At 34.5% G+C, this 18,452-nt stretch overlaps 3 protein-coding genes across 6 annotated transcripts; 1 reads left to right on the top strand and 2 right to left on the bottom strand.

Moving 5' to 3' along the window:
* On the bottom strand, nt 1-2,869 carry LOC111368304 (probable galactinol--sucrose galactosyltransferase 6). Its single transcript, XM_022989538.1, has 4 exons — nt 1,443-2,869; nt 1,138-1,347; nt 916-1,050; nt 1-833 (listed from the first exon to the last, which is right to left on the bottom strand). Exons 1-4 carry the CDS (start codon nt 2,729-2,731, stop codon nt 179-181), a joined length of 2,289 nt encoding a protein of 762 aa, XP_022845306.1. The 5' UTR covers nt 2,732-2,869; the 3' UTR covers nt 1-178.
* A 5,365-nt stretch (nt 2,870-8,234) lies between these two features.
* LOC111368291 (thylakoid lumenal 16.5 kDa protein, chloroplastic-like) lies at nt 8,235-10,150 on the top strand. 2 transcript variants are annotated; one of them, XM_022989535.1, is made up of 4 exons: nt 8,235-8,667; nt 9,424-9,563; nt 9,668-9,740; nt 9,853-10,150. In XM_022989535.1, the coding sequence occupies exons 1-4, from the start codon at nt 8,268-8,270 to the stop codon at nt 9,939-9,941; spliced, it is 702 nt and encodes a 233-aa protein (XP_022845303.1). In that variant the 5' UTR covers nt 8,235-8,267; the 3' UTR covers nt 9,942-10,150. The 2 variants fall into 2 exon arrangements, with proteins under 2 accessions (XP_022845303.1, XP_022845297.1); XM_022989529.1 differs by having other exon boundaries at nt 8,237-8,667; nt 9,832-10,150.
* An 824-nt stretch (nt 10,151-10,974) lies between these two features.
* On the bottom strand, nt 10,975-17,497 carry LOC111368272 (calmodulin-binding receptor-like cytoplasmic kinase 3). 3 transcript variants are annotated; one of them, XM_022989514.1, is made up of 8 exons: nt 17,348-17,497; nt 16,237-16,968; nt 15,821-16,060; nt 15,239-15,501; nt 13,479-13,644; nt 13,293-13,382; nt 11,801-12,099; nt 10,975-11,385 (listed from the first exon to the last, which is right to left on the bottom strand). In XM_022989514.1, exons 2-8 carry the CDS (start codon nt 16,523-16,525, stop codon nt 11,173-11,175), a joined length of 1,560 nt encoding a protein of 519 aa, XP_022845282.1. In that variant the 5' UTR covers nt 16,526-16,968; nt 17,348-17,497; the 3' UTR covers nt 10,975-11,172. The 3 variants fall into 3 exon arrangements, with proteins under 3 accessions (XP_022845282.1, XP_022845292.1, XP_022845286.1); XM_022989524.1 differs by lacking the exon at nt 16,237-16,968 and having other exon boundaries at nt 17,348-17,441; XM_022989518.1 differs by lacking the exon at nt 17,348-17,497 and having other exon boundaries at nt 16,237-17,307.
* Between the last annotated feature and the right edge of the window lie 955 nt (nt 17,498-18,452).

Below are 18,452 nucleotides of genomic sequence, written 5' to 3'. Positions count from 1 at the left end.
AAAAGTGCAGGTTATAGGCCACTTAAATATATCACAGTCAAAAATGGAAAATGACAAATCCAACAGAAGAATACAGAAGAGAAAATGGAAAACAGCGATCTCTTGTCACCAGCACTTCGACTCATGTTGAAAACGAATACTTGTTCACAGAGTGCCTTTGAAATCATAAAAATTATTTTCATAATTCGATCTCAATAGTATGAACTTTCTGGTCCTCAGGAGGCATATTGAGCAAGTTCATTGTTACCAAACCAGAGGCTAATTCATATGCAAAGTCCACCTCAGATAATTCGACTCTGCACTTTCTAGGCTTAGCCGATGAGTATGCTCCAAAGCGCCCACAGCCCTTTACCTTCATGGAGACTAACGCAACCACTTCTATGCTCAAATTCTGTAGTCTCTCTTCAGCATTACCTTCATATCCCTTTCCTATAACTTCATATTTAAGCCCTTCAATTGCTCCACCCGAGTTGAACATGTCAATGAGACCCAAAGGTGCAAAACTGAACCTGGATGCCAGTATTTTAACTGGTGTAATGGTAAAAATCTCGTGCTCAAGGACCTTGAGTGACACGAGCATAGAAACATTGTGAGACAAAGTGACAAGATCTCCACCCCGGTGAGAGTACACAATGCAGTCGCCATTCCAGCTGGAGTCCAACGCAACTTCAGAAATGAGATGGACATCATCTCCCCTGAAATAGCCTGTTATTGCTTCAGATTTAGTTTGGTGGAATGTTTTCTTTTTCTCAACAATATTCCATGCTGCACCTTGGCAGTTGTATACACCAAGTACTCCAGTATACTTGTTCATGTTCCATATCTTCAATAAACTGAAATTAAGACACATATTTAGTCGTTGAATCCTCGTCTAATCAGATAATGTTTCTTGGATGTTGAATTTGGCATGCTTACCTAACACCGTCTCGTGTAGGATCAGAAAATAGACAATCCTTGGTAGGCCGACCAGGAAGTTGTGCTCGAAGAATTGATCCATCGGTAAGAACAAGCTTCTTGAGAAGATCAAAATTGTGCTTCCCTGGTGCATCACTGTTATTAAAGGATTCACCTTAGATAATTGTCAAATCAGACGTGCAAACTTTTGATCCAGTAAGCTTCCAGGTTAGGATTTGTTACCTAACATAGACAGGTCCACCACTGATAGCCCTTGCTGATCCATGGTACTCGGCTGCCGGATGGAGAGAATGGAACATGTCCCAATCTGGGAGCATGAATTCTCCAAGGAAGATGCTATTGTATGCAACTGAAGCAATATGGATCGTGTGTGATATTGGTTTGAGTGGGGAGAAACCTTCCGATGCTCTCACTAAAGCAGTTTGTTTTGAGCTGTTTTACGAAGTTAATCATCAGAATGAAAACTAAAAAAGTTTACTTATTTCTATATCTAATATTTTAAGGAAAAGGAAGAGAAACATTTATACCAGTAAAATGAATCAATGTTGTGGCTCCTGCAGGCAATGCATTCATTATCTGGAAAATTCTTAGCAACAGAAGCATCAATTGCTTGCTGATATTGGCTGGTTAACTGGACACGACCCCCCAAACCAGTCCCAAGGGTCTCTAATAAGCATTGGCCATCAACTTTCACCCCATCTATTCCAGCAGAGGCTAAATGACTGTGCAAATCATTGTAAAACTTGTATGCATTCTTGGGATTCACTAAACCCAACCCCTCTACTACAATTGCTTCATTTCTCCACCTTGGTTCATTCTCTACCACTCCCTTGGACAAGTTTAGATACTGAATGAAACATCCATATTCCTCCATTTCCTTCACACCGGGCCGAACCCCAGCCCAATAACCTGTAATAGCGTGCCAAATGTACACATACTTCAAACCATACTTTTCTTTCGCAATGTTGACGATATTCTTCATTCCAGCAGTGGGATCAACTTCGTTCTGAAATTTTTCATTTTCTTGAATCCCAGTAAGCCTCAACATTGGAAGAATAAGTTGTTTATGTTGTTGTGTTTTATCATCATCAAATCCAACTGTTTGCCAACCATCATCGATGATGACAAACTTGAGAGGAGCTCCACCAGCTGAGAGACTTTTGAGGCCGGCCTCGACCCCTTCCTGAGTCACTTCGTGGTAGAAAGCATCCCACGTGCACCACCCAAAATAATCCACAATCCCGGGCAATTTTTTCTCGTGCCTTAGCCTGAATGTCCCAAGATGCAACTTCACAGCCCTCATAGCCTCGTGTATGGTCTCAAATGGATCAGTACCGGCACTAATATACACCGAATGGCCAAACACCGATCCAACAGTCTTCATATCCCCACTCTCTAAACACAACTCCACCTCATCCTTGTCATTCCCCTGAAGACTAGCTTTAAATGGCCCTTCAACTAAAGGCAGGATAACAGTATAAATAATTTCATTATTATCTGAGGATCCATTCTTTGATTCTAACAGCAAGAACTGTGTTTCCATGGGAATATCACGGCCCTTGTCGCTCATTTTCTGAGTCATCCACCATAAGTTGAATCTGAAGCATGCCAAGAAGTGAACATCACGTAATGTTCCTAGTGGCACGACTTGTCGACTGTCATCTTGATCAAATACTGCACCCAAAAACAACCCCTCGACCATACCAGCCGCTGAACTAGACGTTGCTACCACATTCTCGGACACATTTGTTAATATTGTCCGGTCCTTCACCAACAGTTTCCTATCAGCTATTCCTATAGCTATCTTGACATTCATGCCTTCTTTGACAAAAACTCCGATTTGATTGATTGATATAGGAGGAAAGAATGTGAATGCTGGAAAACTAGGTTCAAATGGTTTGAGAAATAGTCAATTTGGATTTGAGTGTTAAATTATCCCATGAATGATGATGGACCAGTTATTAGGAAACCCATCATCAATCATTGTGAAAATATTAGCAGTGTGATGATTGTGTTGGATCCATGTGTAACCATCTCATTTAATACCAACAAGTCAAAACTCAATATTTTTTGTGAAACCCCTATAACTTCAAGCCAAATTTACGTGGAGTGTGATACCGTAGATACGATTTCGTATTGTTATTGACAGTTGGGTTTTTGACATAATCAAGGTACACCATCTTTTCTACAATTGGACGTCCATAGCTGAGCTGTTTTTGTCCACCTGATAGAAGATAATATTTAAATGAGATTAGGTAGTGACAATAGACGAAGCACACCATCAACACTCAACTTGTGTTCAAATCCTAGACTGAGCTTGGCCCGATCCTTTGGAAGAGTCTAAACGTCCACCTAGGCATAAAAAAGCATAAAGCTTGGTTATTCAACAAGGTGCTTTTGAGAACACTAGTTTTTATAACCACAACTGCTTTTTAATTTTAATGGACTCGACTTCCTTTGAGCTATGATAAATTAATAGGGTTCAATTCTTTAATTTACAAAAAGCCAACCTCTTTTTCTTTCTCCAACGGACGGCCCCAAACTCCTCGTCTATCAACAACCTTGTAATCCTGGCCGAGTTATCCTTCAGTGTACGGGCTTCCCTATATCTAACTTCTTATAAAAGGGGAACGAAGGACTATTGTTGACGCAACAGTAAATTAATCTAATTTTTACTGTGCATGATGTCATTTTTTTATTTTCCATTTTGTTTATAGTCAGACAAATGTTCTTCCACACATCATGTCATTAGTATTAAAAAAATAATAATAATTTTAATATATATAAACTGTCATGAGTATATAAAAAAAAAAAAAAAACTTCGCACCAATGCGGAGAGTTGATAAACTCTTCGTATAGTGCAAAGTATTTAAAAAAAAAAAAAAGCTCTCTGCATAATGCGGAGAGGAAAAAAACTCCACACAATACGGAGAGATGACAAACCATATGAGTAGATTTGGTAAATTCTTCGTATAGTGCAAATTATATAAAAAAAAAAAAAAACTCTCCGTACCATGGCAAAACTCTCCATGCAGTGCGGAAAGAGTTGAATCATGTGCAGAGAGTTGGCAAACTCTTCACATAGTGCAGAGTAAAAAAAAAAAAAAAAAAAAAAAAAACTCTCCGCACAGTGCGGAGAGAAAAAAAATGTGAAGAGATTTTTTTTTAATTAGTAATTTTTTTTTCTTTTTTGTCCTTCTCTGCTTTCCCTACTTTTCTCCATTTCTTTATGCAATATCTATTTTTCCTTACTTCTTTACGCCATTCATCTTTCTTCTCTCCTACAATCCCATTTCTTTTTCTTTCAAACTCCTCTCTCTCAACAAAATTGTAAAATTTTTGTTCAATTTATATTTTATCTCTCGAACACCTTAATATTTTTATTTTTCAAGTCAAACTTTAATATTGTGCTGAAACTCATCGAGAAATCAAGTCGATCATCCTTTTAGATACTTTGATGAAACTTATTTACTTGTTCAAACTCTAAGTACTAACCTTTGTTCTACGGTCTTGTTACAATTTCTCGTGAATTCTACTAGCAAGTTATCAAAATAATGTATTTTAAGCTCATTCATATCTTGCTTCTGGTCAGATTAAACATTTCTTGGATTTGTAAGATTGCTTGATTTTACAATGTACCTAAATTTATAAAATATCATACTCTAAAAATGGAGAAAATAAGCAAAAGAGGAAAACATTAAAAAAGAAAGAGAAGAAAAAGAAACAAAACTATAACTCAAGATGATTGGAAAGATAAATTTTTTTCTAAAAAGCATAATCTTTACTATGTAAAATTATTTCATACTTATAATTTGCTCAAAATTGAGTAGGAAGTTTTCGAAAGTGATTTACAAAAATTTGTCTAATAGATCCCCTTCTTATGACAAGCATAAATACAAGACCGTGTTCCATATGTCATACAATAACAAAACATATTTTTCTTAATATTCCAACAATATATTTCCCAATTCTCTGCACAAACACAAAAATGCAAGTCTTACCTTCGGAGCAAATGGTAACATTTTTCTTAAAAGTTTATTACTTTGTGTTTTTACCTTATATGGCTTATGATAATGTCTGATTGTTAATATAGGCACTTTTTACTGCTAACTAGTTAATGTTAATCCTTATTACTTATTAAATAATCTTGTGTTACATAAAAAATAATCATAAATTCGACCATACTACTAGCACTAATGATTTTACTTCTGACCTGACTTTCCTTTCTGACTGAACTGATTGGAAAATCTTCCTGCCCCGACAAAGTAATTCCGCTTCACTGTTCAGCCAACTGAGATTCTTTCAAGAGAGAGCAATATATAATAAGTCTTTAAACGAGAAAATAATATATATAGGATACAAAAACTCTCGTCAAGCTCTAAATCTAATTTCATTGTAATCTCATAGATGTAACAATTCTCCACCAAAATTCTAATTTATTCACATAAATTCTCAATATGAAAGATAATATGCATTTGTAAGTTAATTATTTTGGTCGATAGATAATAGGGCATTGTAAAAATGTTGGCCCAAAAAAAAGTTTTAATCCATCCCAAGTGGAAGCTTTTCTCTACTTGTGGAGAGATCAACTCCCTCCGCACAATGCGGAGAGATGGTCATTTTTCTATAGGTAATTTTTTCTTTTTTTTCTTCTCTGCTTTCCCTATTTTTCTCAAATGTATATTCCTCTCGATGGTTTTTGACCATGGATTCTTGACAAAGGTATCTAAATTTTTCATCTTTTACCTCAAACCTTAAAATATTGTTTCTAATATGATTTCTATCTATTTTTCGCTTGTATAAAATACAGATCATAATGAACGTCTTTACTATTTTCCTTATTTAATCTACTTTATTTAGTGAGCACTGCTTTTCATTTGTTAGGATGACTTTAAAATGGGAAAGTCACTTGGAAAAAAATTAGCAATTTTATAACCATCCTTCTTTTTTCTTTTTCTTTTTCTTTTTTTTTTTAAATTTTTGGAAATACAATTATATAAAAAGAAAACGATATTGAATTACAACATTTTAAGAAATTCAATATTAAATAAATTTTTATACATTTATAACAAATTACAAATTCATATATGCAGCTTACCGTATATGCTGTCTACCGTATTTGCAGCTTACCGTATATACCGCCTACCGTATTTGCACCTTAGAGTTTATATGCTGCCTAACGAATTTTCATATACCGATTTTTGCACTTATAAATATTGAGAATGCAGAACACCGTACATTCACTCATCAAATCGAATGTCAAAAAAAATTCCAGATTTTTATTTTTCCAATATAAGCAGAAAATAAATATTAAAATATATGAAGCACAAAATATAAACGCATATGATTATGCAAGTCGATTTATAACTTTGTACTCAATCTTCAATTTTTCATTTTTGAATTATACAAAATTTAGAAATATAATCTTCACATTTAAACGAGAAAATAATGTATACAGGATACAAAAATTCTCGTCAAACTCTAAATCTAATTTCATTGCAATCTTATATATATAACAATTCTCCACCAAAATTCTAATTTATTCATATAAATTCTCAATGTGAAAGATAACATGCATTTGTAGGTTAATTATTTTAGTCGATAGACAGTAGGGCATGGTAAAAAGGTTGTCCCCAAAAAAAGTTTTAGTCCACCCAAAGTGGAAACATTATCTCTATTTGCGGAGAAATCAACTTTCTCCGCACTGTGCGAAAAGATGGTAATTTTTTTATCGATAATTTTTTCTCCTTTTTTCCCTCTCCGCTTTCTCTATTTTTTTCAGATGTATATTCCTCTCGAAAATGGTTTTTTACCATGGATTCTTGACAAAATATCTAAATTAGTTTTTTATCTTTTACCTCAAACCTTAAAAAATTGTTTCTAATATGATTTCTATCTATTTTTCAATTGTATAAAATACAGATCATAATGAATGTGTTTACTATTTTCCTCATTAAATATACTTTATTTAGTCAGCAATGCTTTTCATTTGTTAGGATGGCTTTAAAATAGGAAAGTCACTGGGAAAAAATTTAGCAATTACATAACCATCCCTTTTTTTTTATTAATTCCCGAAAAAACAATTATATAAAAAGAAGACAATATTGAATCAAAACATTTAGTTCTGAAGAATTAAGAAATTCAATATTCTAAATTTTATACATTTATAACAAATTATAAATCCGTATATGCAGCTCGTCGTATTTGCAGGCAACTTACCGTAGATGTAGCTTACCGTATTTGCAGCTTACCGTATATGCTGCTTACTCTATTTGCAGGCAACTTACCATATTTGCACGTTACCACATTTGTAGTTTACCGTATATACTGCCTACCGTATTTGCAGCTTACCGTATTTTTATATGCCGATTTTGCACTTATAAATACCAAGAATGCAGAACACCGTACATTCACTTACCAAAACGAATGTCCAAAAAAATTTTCAGATTTTTATTTTTTCAACATAAGCAGAAAATAAATATTAAAATATATGAAGCACAAAATATAAACGCATATAAATATACAAGTCGATTTATAACTTTGTGGTCAATCTTCAATTTTTCAATATTGAATTACACAAAATTTAAAAATATAATCTCCACACTCAGCTCAATCATATCAACATTGTTAAAGCATACATGCAAAATAGTTTTTATAATCTCGTATATTTCATATTCAAGCATATTTTTTCTAGATGACACAATACTGTTATGCAATTGTAAAAATAATTTGAAATTATTTTCTTATATCATGTAAATATTTTTAGATATTGCTTCAAAAACATTCCAAGAAACTAAAATTCATACGTTAATAAAAATACGATAAATATAAAATTCGTGCAACGCACGTAACAGTGATTAGTTTCATGACAAGCATCACAAGTCTTGTGAAATTCTTAGAAATATATATAAAGCGTGGGCCACCATACCATAAGCCAATCAATCCCATTTTCAATATCTGTAATAAGAATAAAACCCCCTGTCCCGGTTTGGGGACAAAGTTGATGTGGCGCCCCTGTCCTCAAGTCGGGACAGGGAGCAAGGCTGTTTTAATAAATCGGACATATTCTCACCGGTGGCAGGGATAGACAATCAAGCTAGACCCGGCCGGACCAACCCGTGAACTGGCCTGAGCCGGCACGTTTGGACACCACTAGATAAACTACAAAACTTCAACATAGTACTTTTTGCTTTAAGCTTAGTCAAACATGCTGTCTTGTTAAGGGGCTTTTAACTCACGTATATAAATCAAATTTTGTGCAGTCTATTCGTGATTGACTTCAATGCCCTTTATATATAAACTGTGGTTCACATTAGAAGGAAATCTCGTGATCTTATCTTGTGCATCCTCTAATGTCACAGCCTCCAATTCTTTGCCCCCGAAAAATAACGGCAAAAAGGAAAAAAAAAATGGCAGCAGTTTTCCTCTCAAATGCTAACACCTTCCTCCCTTCTATTCGATCTACCTCTTCATCTTCTTCTGAACATGTAACAATACTCTCTAATAGGAAACTGGTTATATGCAAGGCAGTAAATGAGGCCTCTCTTTCTTCTCAAATTCTCTCCAAGAGAAGCCTTTGCATTAGTGTAAGTTCAATATGTGCGCTCGCCTTAACTGGTAAAGGCTATTTTGACGCCAATGCTGCTATTCTCGAGGCGGATGATGATGAAGAACTGTTGGAGAAAGTGAAGAGGGATAGGAAAAAGAGGATTGAAAGACAAGGAGTCATTAAGTCATCCACCAAGGAGACAGGTTAATTTCTTCCTTCACAGTGTCTGATCAATGGGTTTTGTTTTAGGAAAATGCTAAACGACCCGCGCCGTTGACATTCCGGGTGACCGCTCCCTCACATGGCCACGTGGGTCCTCCATGAATAAAATAATCCCGACCTCCCATGTCATGTCTGTGTATTATGTCAAACATGCAGCCACCCGTGCGGGCTATGTAGCTCGGTCCTTTGTTTTATGGGCATATAGGATTGATTTTTTTATTTTTTATTTATTTTATATATATATATATATATATATATTTTATTTTATTTTATTTTATTTTATTTTTTTTGAGTAATCTCCAGTCCATTTGTTGCCGTAGATAATTTTCCGATCGATCTTGATCTAAAATTTGAAATTCAGAATCCTGTCATTGACTAGAATTGAAATATGGCAGAGAAAATCTATGACAGAATTGCTTATTTCAGAATCCACTCAATCCAGTTACTGTAACCAGATTGCACTACCTTGACCGGGGAAAGAACAACCCAATTTGTAATTTTCTGCAATGGTCTTTTCGCATCTTTATTTGCTAGGATTCATAGAGGGAGAATAAAAGTGGAACTTGATGTAAAAGAAAGGAACAAACTTCTGCATCCGAATACAATCTTATTACCTTATACATTAACAGAACGGAAATTATGTCTGATACATGATGTCGAGGCAGAAATCCCATGATACAAAGTTTTAGCTTATAGTACTTCAATTGTTATTTGAGAATGATTTTGTAATGTTGCAGCATACCTGCAAGATCTTGTGTATAAACTGAGCAAAGTTGGTCAAGCCATTGAAAACAAAGATCTTTCTGCCGCAAGTTCAGTTCTTGGTCCAATTACTGATACAGAATGGGTTTCAAAAATCAAATCAGCATTTAAAAAGGTCATTTCTTGAATACTTCCATGCTTACTCTGCGTTAGTTTATGCATATGTTAAATTGTTAAAATGAATTTGTGGGTTATGTTTCTTACGCCATCTCGTTACAGTTGAGCTCTAGCCCTGAAGAGAAAACTGAGGTTGACGTCTTCAACTCATCACTCTCGTCTTTGATTTCATCAGGTGATCCATACTAACGAGTTACGATACCCCATAATGTAGTTTGATGTTTAATGCATGCGCATTAAGGTATCGTCTAATCTAATGAATGCAGTTTCTGGAAATGACATTGAAGCATCGGAAAAAGCTTTTGTGGCATCAGCAAGTGCACTTGAGAAGTGGACAATATTGACAGGGTTGGTTGAACAGCTTAGAGGCCTTTGAATTACAAATTAAAAAGCAGTGCTTATACGAAATAGATATTTCGTTATCCTCCAATGTTAGAGGACTCTTCTTTGACTAATTTTTCCGGGACCAACTGATAATTATTCTTTGCCTGAAGGAGCTGTTTACATGTTGCTCAATGTACTTGGCTCAAATTGTAATTGAATTTCCTTGAAATAATAAAAAATTTTGATGGATCCTTCTTGGAACTCTATACTTGTATAATACACTATACATAACTAGCAAAGGCAAGGAATCTGATTAACTCATGGACTTGCATAACCAAAATGTAAGTTTTTACATAATCGGAAAGGAACTGAGTCTGAAAGCTGCGTGTTACAGACTTGGTTTTTCCAGACTCACCATGTTGAGGAGTCGCGTTAACGCTGCTTGGTGCTTGAAATTTGTTAATCCGCGACATGATGCTACCTTCTTACTTTTCTTCTATAATTTTCAACAGTGAAAAAAAAAGTAGAGATTGCGCAAGAACAAAAATATCACCATAGGTATAGAACTGTCAAAATCAATATAAATAGCCTAAAGAACTTCATAAATAACATGAGTTTCGTGTTCATCCCAAGATGTTTTAAGTAATATTATAGCCATTTCACAAGAAGACCACTATAACATATTTATAAACAATTTAATTCTTCGATTTTCCATTAGGACCTGTTTGATACAAGTCATTTTCCATGGATTTTTTTTTATTTTTTATTTTCACCTTTACCTTGTTTGAAAGCAAAATTTTTCCCTGAAATCGATTCCCCCACCCACGACGGGGCCGCTTTTTCCTTGATTAGATGGAAATTGGTTTTCATGAAAATTTGTTTTCTAGATTTTTATTATTATTTTTTTTTATTTTTGGCAATTATAAAGAATTCCATCTACAATTGTAACAAATTCTATTCCTTTAATTGACAATTTCCATGAAAAACAAAACCAAATGAATATTAAAAGGTAGAAAATTTCAACATTTTTTAGGTAAATTTTTAACAGTCAAACACATTTAATTAACAATTTCCAATAAAGACAATACAATTGCCCGAAATTCGTTTTCTTTCGACCCAAATTCCATTCTTACAATCAAACGGACCCTTAGTGTATTTTTATACAGAATCATGTAATCAAACTATCTTCAGAATGAAGATTTGTTGTTGAAGAAAACTACCAAACACCAAAATGAAATTTAGTTTATTTATAAAGGGCTATTACAAAATCAATAGGTTGGCACCTATTGTGCTCTCCTTCCACTTCTCAAGTGTTCCATTCTAATTCCCCACAGCTGCTCCCCTACCGATTTCATATCAGGACGATCGGCTCTTGTCGGAGCTGCACAGTCGATTGCCAGACCAAACATTTTCACCAGGATTTCATGCTCTACTTCTTCCTTCATTAAAGGATCCAACATCTCCATCAACTTCCCATCGTTGTATTTCCTAAAAGCCTGCAAAAAAATATTATTTACATGAGGATTTTTTTTTAAATAGAGCGTACTGAACATGCATTTAGTGGAATAACATACAACTTGCCAATGCTAATTGAAAAATGCTCACTCTTCAATGAACTTGTTAAAACATAGATGTGAATGACTATGCATTCCCTGCTAAAAAGTCCAGGTCAGAAGCAACGCAAATGTATATCATGAAAAAAATTAAAAAAAATAAAGCAGAGACTTCATAACAAATCTGTCTTAGAAAATTCTACAGCAATGTAAAACCAAGTGACTTCATGAGACGTAATTATTAGCCATATATGGAAGCATTACATCATCTGATTAATTGAAGATTTTGTCATAAAATAAGTCTTGCATAAGGACTAAAGAAAATAAGCTTGCAATTATAAGAAAGGAAAAAACTTACCCATCTTAGTGTCACTCTCTCATCAGGTGGTCTCGTCAATTCCACGGGCCGACGACCCGTTAAAATTTCCAATAGCAATATTCCAAAAGAATACACATCGCTCTTTGCTGTAAGCTGATTTGTCTTCATGTACTCTGGGTCAAGGTAACCAACTGTGCCTTTTACTTTTGTTGAAACATGTGATTTGCCAGAGTCCATCTCTCCTAGCTTTGCAAATCCAAAATCTGCTACTTTGGCTCTCATCCTCTCTGTCAAGAGAATATTGGAGGACTTCACGTCTCTGTGGATAATTTGCTTTTCTGTCATAAGAACAGCAAATGAATGGCCATTAACCCTAGAGGAACAAACACAAAGGATAAACACAGTAAATCAGGTTAAGTCGTATCAAGTTTTAACATGAACTAACTTTGAGCCAAACTTAGCATGAGTTACTAAAGCATAATTCCATATGCTTTGAAAGTTCACCATGAATCGATTGGTACTAAAAAACTGTTCCATATTGACACTTGCATACTGCAGGAGTTTAGGGTTGCTCAAAAATTTGCAGGGCTACGCTACATACTGACTTGGGCTTCTTTTGGATGCTTCCACATGATATCAAAGCTTCCCACGTTTCACTGTGTCATGGCTATTTCTCTTAGTTTTCTGCTGCTAAATATTTCTACATAATTATTTTGTTGTGAGTCTGTCTAATCCCTTAAAAGTACCAAACCCCTTCTGTCAAATCAACAAGGACCATGTATTAATCTCTAAACCAAGTTCCACAAGTGGTTAGAGAAATACTACAGCATTGTCCGACATTAATGATTCAAAAACTTCCAGGGCGTGTGAAACACACTTATTAGAACGTATAGGACCATCTTTATCCCTGCACTTTGTTTGTGATAAATTAATACATGTACTCTCATAATCTGGACCCAAGTCGATAATTTTATACCACAGGCTAGGGCAGTATTTCACTGAGATTAGCACTATTCTTTCTAATTGTGGAGCTTCTTCTCGGGTTTCTTTCTATCCCAATTTTGTTATTATTAAGCCTATATGCCCTTAGATAATGACACCTTTAACTGTGGGTTGCTAAAAGGAATAGAAGTTTAATATATAAGATTGTCTTTTTCAATCGTTAAACATAGCTGTTTCTAAGTTTGTTAAGTTTAATATATTAGAATGGTGTTTTTTGGCATTTTTTCATTATAGTATAGCATTAAATGCAGTACATTAGCAATTCACCCAAATCCTATCCCCCCTACATACTCTACAAGTACCAGGGAGCATCTCCATCTTTCATACAGCTCCAGAAGGATCATTGACCTATTCATTTTTCTCTCTCTTGTTATTGATGCACATAATAGGGAGGACCATAGCATATAGAACTGTAGTTATCTTTCAGGTCTGTCTGGGTACTAAAACAAGATGTTCAATTTGTATAGAATTAGAATTTTTTTCCATAATATTTACTAAAACAACTGAACAATGTAAAAAGGATTCTTACCTGTGTATAGATGGAGATAGGTAAGGCCATGAGCAACGTCAATGGAGATTTCAAGTCTCTGATTGAAATCTAATATTTTTCCCCTCACACCTAAAGAACACATACCAAGAACATCAGCCAAAATATTGCATTTACACAGGTTTACCTAACTGGATTACTGGAATGCCTTTGAGTTAAATGATATACCATCTAGATGCTCTCTAAGTGTACCATTTGGCACATATTCTGTTATAATAAGGCGATTATTGCCTTTATCGATATAACCAAGCAGCTTGACTAAATTCCGATGCTCAATTTTAGCCAAAAGTTCAACTTCACTCCTAAATTCAGTTCGTAGGGTTTCAAAGAGTTCCTGCAAATTGTTCCTTCCAATAAGTAAACATAATTTATGGAAATATGCACACAGGCAAACCAATATCAACTGCCAAACACTTCAAATTTTGATTAGAGTAGTGGAGAATCAAAGTTCACTTAGGACATGTCGGATATTCTATAATTATACCAAGCAACCTTCTGTTATAACTATGCTTCGAAGAGTTACTGCAAATTGTTACTTTCAATAGGTAAACATAATTAATGGAAATATGCACACAGGCAAACCAATATCAACTGCCAAAGACTTCAAATATTGATTGGAGTAGCGAAGAATCAAAGTTCACATAGGAAATATTGGATATTCTCTAATTATATCAGCAGCCTTCTGCTATAACCATGTATACCCATATATCAATGAATTTGAGTCAGAGAAGGAGGATCCTTTTGTCTCTATCTGAGCCTCCGCAATGTTGGTTCACAGCCCAAAGATTCCACACGTCAAATTTCTTAATAAATTCTCAAAGAAAGTAACAGGAGCCCTTGCTAGCATTAGATAATATGTTTGCTGAGCATAGATGAGATTGGGAGTTGTAGGGCTGAGAAAGCTACGTCAATGTTCAGTCTTGCTGTTTTTCCTTGTCAGACCTGATCTCCGTAACACTGCTTGGGATACGCTTTATTAAGCTTATGCGCATGATAGTCAAGCCACTATCTACCACAATTGCAATTAATACTCATTCAAGATTAGCAAAAAATTCTAACAATTTACAACACACGAACAAGCCACCTAGGGTAAAGTATCAGCCTCTAACAAGTATCATACATCAATACTCCCCTCCTCCCATCCACATGTTCGAACAAGAGAAGAACACGAAGCCTTGAACAGATGTCAGACACGTCTCGCATGGTTTGCTCTAATTTTAATATTTTGTTTGATTTCTGACTTGCAAGGACACTGTGTGTCCTATTTTTTGTGTATTCATAGTATATAAAACTAAAGAAAAATTTTAATTATTAAACATTTGGTTTAACAATCTGTAATAATATAAACTTCATGTCAACTTCATTATATATCTACTATACCCACTTTTTTGATAAGTGAATCTTCATATCATGTTCGCACTAATAAGTAGCACACAACATACACCTCTGAGTCCTTTTAATGCAACAAATAGCCACTCTTCCATTTCAATAAACTTCGGCAGAAAAATTTCAGATTGCAAACTGAAAAATGATAATAATTTTGTTCGAATAAAAACATAAAGTAATCATACAAAAATCAATACTTTTATATTACTTTAATCCACGTGTCCATGTCCTACTTTCATAAAATGTTATCTGTCAAAGCGTATATATCATGTTTTGAAGCCATTCATACAACCATCTTTTATTTTTTCATTTTTCCAAATTTGATGTAGAAACTGATAGTCATGGCAGGTAAGGAAAGGTTAATGTACAGATGTGATGTTATGTAAAGGATAAACATTGAGCAAGAAGATGTTTCCACCATCTTTTCAACTTTCAATGCCTAAGCCAAAAAAGATAATGATGCGAAATCATTCATTACAACGAGGATAATACATAAAAGCTGTGAAGTTAAGGTTGGTCTAGTGAAAGGATGATTACGGTACCTTCTTTGCTCGTTTTACAGCAACCACCTGGCCATCTGGTAGTTCAGCTCTGTAGACAGTTCCAAACCCACCTTCACCTACTTTCAGTGATGGGGAGAAATTATGTGTTGCTCTGGCAATTTGATTTATATCGAGATGAAACGATCCAACCCTATTTAGTTTCGGTGACATCGAAAATCTTAGAGGACTAGGTGGAACTCGGAGTGGACTGCCTGGTATCTTTTCAGAGACCGAATTCATTTGTACAGACAAGATTGAATCCACTGCAAGGATAATTTAGTCTTGTGTAAAAATATAAACGCACAAGTAACTGAATAAAGGTATCCAAAATATATTAATTCTATTGCACTCCATAACTTTTGCCAAAAGGATTGCATCAGTGGAAAGTATATCTGTATTTACATGAAAAGGTTAAATTCGATCAATTTTTTCACACGTGGGATTGAGCTTCTTTGAAGTAGTACATGCATCTGTATAAATGACTGATTAATAGTTGTACCTAAAATTCTATATATAAAAGCATAGACTACAGCCTGGAAAGTAACAGCAGGGTGTCCAAAGAATGGAAATGATTTTGCTCACTTGAATTTGTCTCCTTGTCAAGAACAGCATTTGGAGTTTCCTTTTTCCGTGAACGAAAGCATGGACAAAGAACGACGCAACATATAATAAAGAAAGCTGGCACTGCCATGTACAGCCCTTTAGAGGTCAATATAGAATTGTCCTTTCTCCCCTGTGATTTTTTATCAAAATTATTCTCTGCAGATCCTTCTCTAACTGTGTTTCTCAAAAGTTTTCTTCCAGATTCCGAAGGCACCTTGTCTGCAATATAACAGAAAGGTGCACAACTTCATAAAGAAGGTATCAGCAAAATAATATAATTTAAGCAATTTGACAATGTCCATTACATATATGCATATTTCTCCGGGAACATCATTTCCCATACATAAATGTTCAAATAAAAAACAATAATAATAATAACACGTGGTGGTGCATACCTATCGGAAAACCCAACCTGCAATTATGGTTTCTGAGATTTCTGGTACGGAAACAATCTTTTGCACTATATGTTTCTAAAGCTTTACAGAAATAATATTTTTCGACCAATTTTCCATTCAAATAATACAATTCCTGATTAGGATCACCCAAATAGCTGATGTGGTAAATTCCGCAAGCCTTGCTATTTCTCAATGACCCAGAAGCAAATACTCTTGGCGATTGCAGTAGCAATAATATACTTATGAGAACTAATACCACTCTTAGTGAAGAACTGCAAAAAGATTCCATCCTTCAAGACCAAAAGATAATCGAGGCATCCTCAATAATAAATCCCAAAAACCATGTATATTATATGAGCAAAAACTCAGAACTCCAGAAGTCAGTAATGCGATAAATCAAGGTCTTGAAGTGCTGAATTCGAACAATAATAATAACGATTCCAACTATCACTTCAAGAGTCGAAGTCTCCAGAAAGCACCCTTTAAATTGAAACCGAGTACACTATAGGCACTGCCAAATTCCACAGCAGCTTCAAATGTTTTTGGACTGTGCTGGTAATGATATCCCGATGCAAATCAGTTAAAGATAGCCATCATTGATTTTCATCACATTATAATTCCTTCAGATTTTTTAGCAGTGCCATTAATTGAATTATACAAAAGACATCGAAGTTAGGTAATTTCGAGGATAAAACTCGTAAATCCCAACACAGAAAGTGCCAAATAGAAAACCTGAAATCAGATTGAATTCTATGAATAATAATTCCAGCAAAAACCCCAAATTATTTGGAATGAAATTTCATAAGGATACTTCTTGAATTCGAAAGGCACATACTAAATTCACCAAACGTACAAAAGAACACAAATCTATATAAAAAAATCCTCAAAACTTCAGAAAGGAAAACCTAATAAGCAATCAATTTACCATCCCAAGCAAAAACCAATAATTTCTTCTCACCCACTTTACCCGACAAGAATATAATACGAAACCAGATGAGAAAACTTCTAAAACACAACAATCAAACTTTCAGACAACTTACACCAAAATTCAAATGCGTAAAAATAAAAAATAGAAAAATAAATAGAAAAAGACTTAATTCAACAGATATACCAGTCAAACTTGATTCTTGTCACAAAATCAAAACTGAGTGAAGGCGGCTGCTGGAAAGACTGGACTAGTATAAATAAAGATATGCAGTTGAACTGAACATCGATTTAGGTGGGCTCCCTCCCGCGAAAATGGTGGGCTCTGATGGACACTTGTTTTGGTGTCTTTTTGGTTGAATTCAACGCATGCCTATGTGTTCACATGGCAAAGTAGACAAGCAAACCACACCCGTCTATTAATAATTGCAGTAATTGTTGCATATAGTTTATAAATTATCCATTTCCCTTCCAGTTTTGATAAAAAGAAAAAATTATGAGATATATAGATGAAAATTATGAATTCTATCAAATATATGATTAGAATTAATTATTAATTTTTACTTAAATTAAATTTTAGATTTTAATCTTTATCAAACAAAGTCAAAATTTTCTTTAACCTTTTCTTGCAAAAATAATTGTTAAGAATAAAATGAAATATTCGAACGCACAGGGCGCCAAATAAAACAAAGTCAAAGTATTCTTTAACCTTTTCTTGCAAAAATAATTGTTCAAAATAAAATGAAATATTTGGACGGACAGGGCGGCATTTGACGCCCCCTATAGCCTTAGGGCACCCCCTATGCCCCTGGACGTCCACTTCCCGTGTGGTCCTGGACGTTATATATATATAATCTCAAGTACAAAAACATTTTATGTTTAACAATAATCATCCAAATAGTAGAATCCGACTAGAAAAACTTTCAAAGATGTAACATCTTGGATTTTCGTATACTAAAAATAAAATTGGAAGAAATAAAAGGACTTTGAAAGAATTGAATGAAACACTGAATAAAGAAAGAAGACATCAAATATGGACTTAAAAAGGTCCAATGGCTTTAAATCAAGTTCACTTGATAGTACAATTGGGCACATCTAAATGAGGGTGTGATTTCAAACACCACCTACAAAACTTAGATGAATTTTTGACCCTCAAGTCAGTCGTGTACTCAACTCAAGATACAACGAGAACTACCCCTCAAAAAGTGACAAAAAAAAGAAAAAAAGAAAAAAAATATATAGCTATGATATTGACATACTCTTTTTTCACATTTTGTTTGAAGCAAGGTGAA

This window comes from Olea europaea, chromosome 2 (assembly GCF_002742605.1).
Source record: "Olea europaea var. sylvestris chromosome 2, O_europaea_v1, whole genome shotgun sequence".
NCBI classification, from domain to species: Eukaryota; Viridiplantae; Streptophyta; class Magnoliopsida; order Lamiales; family Oleaceae; genus Olea; species Olea europaea.
The sequence above is the reverse complement of the archived record's forward strand: the minus strand, read 5'-3'. Positions and strand labels throughout refer to the sequence as shown.

Excerpts from the sequence above, each read along its gene's own strand:
- LOC111368272 (XM_022989514.1), bottom strand. The coding sequence starts at position 16,525 with ATGGAATCTTTTTGCAGTTCTTCACTAAGAGTGGTATTAGTTCTCATA. Across the intron at positions 15,502-15,820 it reads TGACAAGGAGACAAATTCAA|TGGATTCAATCTTGTCTGTA; the intron begins GTGAGCAAAATC and ends TTATCCTTGCAG. Across the intron at positions 11,386-11,800 it reads AGAGAGTGACACTAAGATGG|GCTTTTAGGAAATACAACGA; the intron begins GTAAGTTTTTTC and ends ATTTTTTTGCAG.
- LOC111368304 (XM_022989538.1), bottom strand. The coding sequence starts at position 2,731 with ATGAATGTCAAGATAGCTATAGGAATAGCTGATAGGAAACTGTTGGTG. Across the intron at positions 1,348-1,442 it reads AACATTGATTCATTTTACTG|CTCAAAACAAACTGCTTTAG; the intron begins GTATAAATGTTT and ends TTCGTAAAACAG. Across the intron at positions 834-915 it reads CCTACACGAGACGGTGTTAG|TTTATTGAAGATATGGAACA; the intron begins GTAAGCATGCCA and ends TCTTAATTTCAG.
- LOC111368291 (XM_022989529.1), top strand. The coding sequence starts at position 8,268 with ATGTCACAGCCTCCAATTCTTTGCCCCCGAAAAATAACGGCAAAAAGG. Across the intron at positions 8,668-9,423 it reads GTCATCCACCAAGGAGACAG|CATACCTGCAAGATCTTGTG; the intron begins GTTAATTTCTTC and ends GTAATGTTGCAG. Across the intron at positions 9,741-9,831 it reads CTCGTCTTTGATTTCATCAG|TTTCTGGAAATGACATTGAA; the intron begins GTGATCCATACT and ends TAATGAATGCAG.